The sequence below is a fragment of the Phyllostomus hastatus genome, unplaced genomic scaffold, assembly GCF_019186645.2.
Source record: "Phyllostomus hastatus isolate PE091 unplaced genomic scaffold, TTU_PhHast_1.1 phas_scaffold_501, whole genome shotgun sequence".
In the NCBI taxonomy this organism is placed as follows: Eukaryota; Metazoa; Chordata; class Mammalia; order Chiroptera; family Phyllostomidae; genus Phyllostomus; species Phyllostomus hastatus.
Window position 1 is genome coordinate 29,179,341 of NW_025334033.1, and position 9,206 is coordinate 29,188,546.

General features: G+C 43.3%; 1 protein-coding gene across 1 annotated transcript in view; it reads right to left on the bottom strand.

Annotated features, from left to right (window-relative positions):
* Positions 1–5,401, bottom strand: part of INTS14 (integrator complex subunit 14) — a 37,514-nt gene extending 32,113 nt beyond the window's left edge. Inside the window, exons 1-2 of the mRNA XM_045822864.1 lie at positions 4,753–5,401; positions 971–1,249 (exon numbers count right to left, since the gene is read on the bottom strand). Of these exons, the coding sequence (XP_045678820.1) occupies positions 971–1,192 (222 nt within the window). The 5' untranslated portion in view covers positions 1,193–1,249; positions 4,753–5,401. The remainder of the gene's footprint in view (positions 1–970; positions 1,250–4,752) is intronic.
* Between the last annotated feature and the right edge of the window lie 3,805 nt (positions 5,402–9,206).

Sequence of the window (9,206 nt, forward strand, 5' to 3'; positions counted from 1 at the left end):
TTTATTATTAACCTATTTTTAAAATGAGGAAACTAAGGTAGAGAATAATTAGGTAACCTTCCCAGCTCTCATCCCCAGAGGCGGCAGGATTTAGATTTGAATCCAGCTGGCCTGACTTCAGGCCTCCTGGTATTAACAATTACTATGCACCACTTATATAACAATTCTCTAAATTTCAGAACTGCCGAACATCCAAAATCCTTAGTTTACTCACTTGTAAGAAATCCAGTGCAATTAAAAAAAAAAGCTTTTCAGTCATTTTAAAAAAGTGAGATAATAAAAAGAATGATTTAACAAAACTGTACTACTTATATCTTAAAAACGAAACTACATTGATCCTGGATTTCTAAACTGCCTAGCAATTATTAAACTATTCAATTTAATGTCACTTGTTGTCAACTTATTGACTGCTCACTATGGATAAGACACTGTGCTAGGCACTGTTGGAAATACTAATGATTTAGAGATGCTCTCAGAAAGTAAGTTCTCAAGTATGTCATAGACAATGCCTTTGGAAGATAACACCTCTCAATCGAGGTTAAAAAATTATAATTTCTTGGCATCTATAAATTGGAGGCTATTTGTTGGAGAGGTAATAGAATTTGAATTACTGAAAAATAAAAGTTATTATGAGGAAGGGCTATTTTTCATCTCTTCAAGTTTCATGGGAAAAGAAGTAAAGTGTTGAACCTAAAGATCCTGAACTTGAGGGAACAGGGCACTATCTCCAGAGAGAATGCCAGAAAACCAAGAGAAGAAATAGGGCAACAACCCACATCTCTAATTCATAGCTCTACCAAAGGCATAAAACCTACTGGCTGTGAATCCTTGTTTTATAGTTATACTCAGATATCACACCCATAGACTTGTGAAATAATTCCAAGTTCTAAATATTCAGTTCAATATGGTAACATTTTTGCTCCCTATAAATCTGGACCTTGTACATACAATAACTCATTCTTTTTTGTACCTGTAGAGTGTTATAATCTCTAGTGAAGGGGACCATCAGCTCCCAGAGTGATGAAAAAACCACCAGGGCTGTAAACTCAAGCTTGTAATTTGTGGCCATGTGTTCAAACAGCATCGTCAAACCATGGGCTGCGAGGTGCTTGCGCTGATATTCTTCAGACCCCTCGATGGACACAGGCCGGGTCATGGAAAGGGACACATCCATCACCACCACTGTTGGCATGATGACAGTGATCCCAGTGTTCCCGGTCAGAATGCAACAGCTCTACGTAGGAAAATGCTGTAGAAAATTAATGCAGTTAGGCTTATGTCATGGAAAGTAAAAAGTATTTTTTCACCATAATTTGAACCCAACTTTCCAGAAATGAGTGAAAGCAAACCCATTTAAGTTGAGGTGTGGGCAAGTCTGCAGAAAATTCAGTGGGAGGGAAGCAAGCAAGAAACCTATTAAAATCACCTACTAAAGAGCCATAAATCAAGGACAATCTTAAGTATTTCTATTTTTAAAAAAACATTAAATTCAGGTAGTCTTTGACATTCACAGTTCCAAATTTTGTACAACAAACACCCCTACATCACCTCTCCAGCACTTAATCTACTAGAGAACATTTCTAGCTGTCAGATGGTGGTGCTTTTGACAACCAGTCTCAGGCACCATCACTGTAGTAATCGATACAACGGTATTTGTGCAAGTGTTTAATTATCTTGTTGCGTGGCACCCTCCCTTTTTTAATTAAGATGAATACAAAATGTAAAAATGAAAGGGTGAGTAAAATCATAATCCAAATTAGACAAAGTTGGAAATCATTAAGTATGACAAAAGCAACAGATGCTAGCCTCAGAAGGACTCACAGAATGCAGCCAGGCGACAGGCCTTTGACTGTGAGGGAAGAGAACGAAGGTAAAGAATATGTCTGACAGCTAGCATTATGTCTTGAAATGGTGTATAAAAGTCAAAATGTAGAAGAAATGGAGAAAACAAAGCATTCTTTAGAAGTATGGACTGAGAATTAACATGAAGAAACATCTCTGTGCTCGAAAATAAAGAAAAACATTCACAGACCTGCTCTTGGGAACATGGCTTGCTGCTGCCCTACCATTAAGCCAACTATAGTCTAGTGACACAATGAAATATCATAGGAATAACTGACACATGTAGATATCAGAAATACTTACATAAAGTATTAGTAACTGAGAAAAGCAGGTCACAGGATGGTATGTATACACTGATTACAACTTCATAAAAATCATATTGTATATGTAAAATTAGGAGAGCCTGAATGGACATAAATAGGTTAGAAATTTAAGGTCACTAATTTCTTTTTGGGGGACTTCAAAACACTTAACAGTGGTCAGACTGCTTGTCTTGGTACAATTTCCAACTTCAAATGTGTGATATTGTAAAATTCCATGTGTGAGAAGGCTGTGAGGAACTAGAACATATTGGTTCATGGAAACAATGTTATAAACAAGGGCCAGGGACTGGAGTCAGGTAACAAAGCCTTTCTAGTACGTAATGGCCTGAGATACATTTCAAATACAATAATGCCTCGTGTATCCAACATCATTAAAGATTAAACTACAGATATAAGTTAACTTTTCCAGACTCCTTAGAATTCCAAAACATTTAACTATTTTGATAGGAAAAATTAAAATGTGTAGCCCTCTTCTCTCTTAAACACTCTGTATTAAACATAATTCATGCTCCTATGATGACTCGACAGCACCACTCTAAATACCAATCCTGCCCAGAACACTGCCACCCTGATGTTTTACATGTACTAGCATTCTCTCAAGTGTGTGCTGCAGAACACTGTTCTGGAGGGATCCTTCAAGAAAAATGAGTGCAGGCCTTATTATAGATGTTGAGTTCGATGGCAAACAATCCATTTTAAACTCTGTGTTTCTCACTTAACCCTTCTTTACATAATCAGTGTTAAGGTCCCATTGAATAAATATAATATAGAACATACATGTAAACAATGCCTTGCATTTAATAAGTCTAGACTGTTGTGTTCTGTTTTGGTGGCATCTCTTTATAATTAATTTTTAGACCATCAGCTTACATTCCACTTTTTCTCAGTAATCTTCTGTAATTGTCCTCCCTCGAATTTGCTGTTGTGTGGCTCAAAGGATTGAGCTCCGACCAGCAAACAAAAGGGTGGCTGGTTCAATTCCCAATCCAGGGCACATGCCTGGGATGCAGGCCAGGTCCCCAGTAGGGGGCGCATGAGAGGCAACCACACATTGATATTTCTCTTTCTCCCTCCCCTCCCATCTCTAAAAATAAATAAATAAAACCTTAAAAAACAAACAAACAAAAAAAATTGTGTCCTAAGTCAAAGTTAAAAGTTCTGAAAGCCTGTGCGTTTCTCCTATTGTCCAATGCATCGGTTTAGGTGTATCACCTTGGTACTATTTCATTTAATCAGTCTTTTTTTCTCTTCTTTCTGGGTCTTAGCTGTGTTGTTCAAGTGAAGTCCTACACTATATTGGTTCAACTACACTGCATTCGATAATATGCCCAGTAAGGGTAGGGACCATGTCAGATTTTGGCCACCGATGTCTCCTCAGAGACTATCACAATAAGGAGCACATAGTAAGTGCTTGACAAATGTTTGATAACTAATGAACCATCCCCAATTACCATAATAACACTAATTCTTTGGTAGAACACCTGATGAATTTTAACTCTGGACTCCAGAAACACATTTCCTTCTCTCCTCATTCAGGCCGAGACACCTGCGGCTCCTCTGCCTCCGCCCATGTGCAGAGTTTATGTGGCTCCCATGGTAGTCCCATTCATGCACAGAGGCTTTTACGTCATTGGAAGTCGAGATCATAGGAAGTACTGTCCTTGCTTTTAAGGAGACTGGGAGACAGGACAGATTTAGATCAGGTATAAGAAGGCACTCCTGGTCCATGAAATCTGCTCTAACACTGGAATGGGTGACCACAGCAAGCAGTGTTGCCTCTCTGCACACACCTCTAAAGATGGCTTTCTTCTGACTGATGCATTTGAGTCTACCCGCGAACACACCTCCTCGACAATGGCAAAGTCACGGGAAACCATTTTAGTAACTCAAGTTTTAAGTATTGGAATAAAAGAAGGAACTGAGTGCTGTTGCAGTACGGATGGTTCACTCAAGCAGTCTAGGCCTGATAAAAGAAAATTCCTGCCCACCACAGTGCTGCAATTGTGTGAGAGCATGATGGATTTCTCACTTGGGTGGATTCTCATCCGCAAGTCTCCCACCCCACATCTACAACTTTCCCATAACTACTGTTTACATACAGCGCCTAAAACAACTAGGGGTCTATTTCTCAAGAAGAGTCTGCTCCTGAGAATAAACTCTAGCCGTCTGTTTGACCTAATGCCAAGCCTCCATCAGTACATATTATAATTCTTCACTTAAGGTGACAATTAGTTCATTCATAAAGATTCGATTCTCGACAGTTTCGCTCTCAAAGCGTGCTAGGGAAAGAAAGACAGAGAAGGATCTAGAAACCTCTTATGCGGAGATGGCAAGACGGGGCCAGAGGCCTGGGCAGGGGACCGAAATCGTGTGTTTATGCAGAGTCCGCGACCCCCGAGCCCTAGAGAAAGGGGGAGACCGGGAGCAGGGCCCCGGAACTGGCGCAGCAGAGACCGCGCGGAGCGGCAGCCGCGGTGGCGGGGAGGCCGGGCGCTGGCTCCCTGTTCTTCCCCACCCTTGACCCCTGCTCCTACAGGTCCAACAAGCAACGAAACACAACCCCAGGCCCCCGGCTTCCCCCACTCACCCGGCGTCCAACGCCGGCACAGTCCGTCCGCATAAACTTTCCGCCCGCGCGCCACAGCCGGAACTAAAGGGCCGCGCCACAGAGGAACGCCGGCACTAGGACTGCGCGCGGGGCTGGGGCGGGGCTTCCAGGGCTGCGTGCGGCTGGGCTTTGCCTCGGCGGGGGTGCTTGGGGTTCGTCTTTGTCGGCACCTCTGTTGGTAGTGGTTTGGCTGCGACGACTCTTCTCACAAATCTCCAATTTCGCTGAGCCTGAGCTGTGCCTGCCTCTTCCTTTCCTCCGTCGCCATCCCCGGGCTCTTCTCCCATTTACCTCTGGCCTCTTGCCCACTTTCCCCTCGTTCCTGAACTCTGTGACTCCACGCTTTTGTCTCCTGTTCACCTGGGCCTGTAGGTGCCGCCAGTCCAACCTTCTCTGACATTTGCCCCTCTTCTTCCCGCTGTCACTCTTCAGATCCCTCGCTCATATTCTCTGAACCAGTTGACAGAATCCTCTTCACTCTCCTCGTAAACTATAATTCCTACCTGAGGAGTGCTGTAAGCACGCTGTATATTTTTCTTATCTGGCCTGAGCCAATTTGCATTGGCAAGGCTTTTCCTCCTGATCCCCCCACCACGTTACTCAATTTATTCCCCACTCCTTTCAGGGAAGCAGAGGGAATGTACCGTCCGTTCCCCTACCCTGGCCAAGGTGCATTGCTGAGGGATTTGCACTCACACTTTCCTGACTTTCCTATGAGGCCTCATGGGCCCTCACCCACTTGCCTTTGAATACCTGGTGTCTCCTCCGCAGCCTGTGCTTCAGGGAGGTGCTGGAAGGGACAAGAAGCAACTTTCTCTGTAACCATGCAGGAAGTCATGCCAGCTAGGGAAGTAGGCCTGAATGGATGGATGCCAGCAGGCCCTGAGTAGTTGTGGTTCAAAGAACCATGTTGTACTATAGAGATTACAAGTGGGAACAGGGAGGCCCTCTAGAAGGCCTTAAGCCTTTGTCGCTTTTTCTTTTAGTTGGTGGGATGGGCTGACACTGAGGGTGAGCCAAGGAGGGAGAATGCTGTGAACTGAACAACTTGAGTCTGACATTTCACAGCTTGTTCTGGGGGACAGTGTAGACTACCAGCTGCTGGTAGTTCTTTCTTGTCTCCTTATATTAGAGACCTCAGAAGAAAACAAATTAGTCCCTGGGAATGTTCCTGCCAGCATCAGGGCCCAGGGGCCTGCAGACTGCCCATTTATTTCAGAACTTCTCTCCCCAACTTGGCTGGGCTTACCATCTTAAGCGTGCATTATGCTTGAGCAGGCACTGGGATCTAGGTAAGTAAGGTGTCATCCTGGTTACTTGGTTTGTAACTTCTAATTCTTTCCCTAATGGAAGGGATGTGGCCAAGAATGTGTGGGCAAGGGAGTTGTCTAACTTACCCCTAATGTGATGGTGATTCAGCCATAGGGTCACTGTTCTGGTAGTTCCAACTCAGTTCCATGGACCAATTTGTTATCTTAGTCTTAAAGCTTAAGTTTACTAGTTTGCTGATGGGTGATGAGATCTTGGTGACCTAATTCTTCTGAATATAGGCTTTCAGGAGACTAGGGAAGTAAGAAAGCAATTTATTAAAATTGACAATAAAAGGTAAAACTACCAAGATGACAGCATCACTTAGGGCAAGTGGCAAGTGCTTTTGTTTTTTATTTTTTTTTAAGATTTTATTTATTTTTAGAGAGAGGGGGAGGGAAGGAGAAAGAGAGGGAGAGAAACATAAGTGTGTGGTTGCCTCTCATGCACCCCCCATTGGAGACATGGCCTGCAACCCAGGCATGTGCTCTGACTGGGAATTGACCTGGCAACCTTTTGGTTCGTAGGCTGGCACTCAATCCACTGAGCCACACCAGCCAGGGCTGTTTTTGTCTTTTAATTCTTAGTAGAGTCCCATTAAAATCAGAAGGTTGTTCAGTGAATATAAAATCACTGAGAATGATTGACATGTTGAAAATGCAGACTTCCAGGCTGTGCCAACTGAATTGGCATTCCATGGTCCTGTGCCTGGAATCTTCATTGTCAAGTCCCAAGATGACTTTCCATCCACAGAGATGAAGAGTAAGGAGTGAGTGAGTGAAGAAAAAAGGAAGAAAGAGGGTCAGGGAGAGCAGTGAGCGCAGATCCCTTTTCTGTTCTCTCCCTTTTGCTCTCCTCTGCTGCCCTTTGTCCTGTGTCTCCCTTCCTGCCTCCTCTATTCTGGACCTTGTCCATGCCCAAATCATACTTCCAAGGTGCAGGCTATCCCCTCTCCTCCATCCCCAATCCTCATTCCACTGTTTTCACCAAAGTGGATGTCCAAAGAAATCGTAGTCATGACCTATCTCTCTTCTTAAAACATTTTATTACTGGAAAATTTCAAACATAAACAAAGATAGAAGAAATAACATGATAAATCCTCAGGTACTCCCTTCCCCCACAACATATTTTGATGCACATTCTAGATTGGATAACATTTTGTCCATAAAGTTTTCTGTATGTATCTGTAAAAGATAAGCACTTTTTTTAATCATCGCCCGAGGACATTTTTTTTCATTGCTTTTAGAGAGAGAAAGGGAGGGAAGGAGAGAGAAAGGGAGAAACATTAATCAATTGCTTTTTTGCTTGCACCCTGACTGGAAATCAAACCTGCAACCTGAGTTTGTGCCCTGACCAGGAATCAGTCCCTCAACCTTTCGGTCTACAGACAATGACACTCCAACCAACTGAGCTACACTGGCCAGGACAGGAATTATTTTTTAATTAATAAACTTTATTTTTAGAGCAGTTTTAGGGTCATAGCAAAATGGAGTGGAAAGTACAGAGTTCCATGTACTCTGTATACACACACACACAGTCTAGCAATATCCCATACCAGAGTCATATATTCGTTACAATCCACGAACCTACGTTGATTTATCATTAGCACCCAAAGTCCATAGCTTACCTTAGGGGTCCCATTGGTGTTGTACTTTCTGTGGGTCTGACAGATGTGTGATGACATGTATCCACCACTGTGCTATCCTTCAGAGTAGTTCCACTGCTGTAAAAATCCTCTGTGCTCTGCCTTTTTATCCACCCCCTCCCTTGACTTCCGGCAACCACTGTCTTTTTATTGTCTCCACAGTTTTGCCTTTTCCAGAATGCCGTATAGTTGGAATCATACAATTTTAACCTTTTTTAAAAAAGATTTTTAAATTTTATTTATTTTTAGAGAGAGGGGAAGGGAAGGAAAAACAAAGGGAGAGAAACATCAATGTGTGGTTGTCTCTCACGTGCCCCCTACTGGGGACATGGCTTGCAACCCAAGCATGTGCCCTGACTGGGAATTGAACCGGCAACCTTTTGGTTTGCAGGCTGGCACTCAATCCACTGGGTTATACCAGCCAGGGCCAGTTTTAACCTTTTCAGATTAGAATTTTTTTGCTTAGTAATATGCATTTAAATTCCCTGCAAGTCTGCTTATGGCTCAATAGCTCATTTCTTTTTAGTGCTAAATAATATTCCACCCTGTGAATTGGGTTCCTTTTTCCATCTTTCTGGACCAGGTTGAGACTGTCGGATAGTTTATGCAAGAAGCAAAGTAACTAGATCTGGTTCTGCCTGCAGGAGTCTGAAGGCAAGGATGTGGTAATGAGCAGGGCTCAGCCCCTCTACTTAAGGCTTCCAACATTCAGAGTGACTCCAGGACACCCAGAGATGCAGACAGCTTTCCTACAGGGCAGGCACCTCTGTGTGCTTCGGGAGAAGAAACTGGTAACTTCTCACTGTTATAGGCCACTCAGGGGGAAGTAGAGCAGGTGGGAGGCTGGGAGGGGCTACCTGCTATTTCCAGGGAGAGCAATCAAAGCGGCATGCTATCCATGAACACTGGGGGAAACCGGGAGGTGAGAAAGGAGCAATCAGTAAATGTCAGGCAGAGTCAGCTGAATGATTGAGGTGGCTGCCAGGTTCGTGGGTAGGAGCATGACACTCCCAATTGCCTGGTTTCACTCCCACTTCCTTTGGCTCCAGCCTTGAGTTGGAGACACATCTCCTGGGGTATCTTGAGGTGTTGCAGTCTGCTCTGGTGGGATCTGTCAGTGCCCTCTTCCCCAAGGGTTTCCCGTAGTTCTAATCAGATAGTTGTATATGTGATATGCTTTAAAATTTGTAAAGTATCTTCCTTACATTCCCTCATTTTTTTTTTAAAAAATAGACTATTTCCTAGAGCAGTTTTAGGTTCACAGCAAAATTGAGCAGATATTTGCTCATTTAAAAATTTGATTCTCACATCCACCCTACGAATAGGTAGGCCGGGTATTATCATCTCCACATTTACATTTAGATTAATTACATTGAGAATCACACAGTAGCAAATGGAGCCTGGTGCTGTGGTCTTCTGACCTCTTAAGCCCCAAGACTTTCTCTTGGTTCCGACAGAGCCAAAGTTCTAAATATTTCCT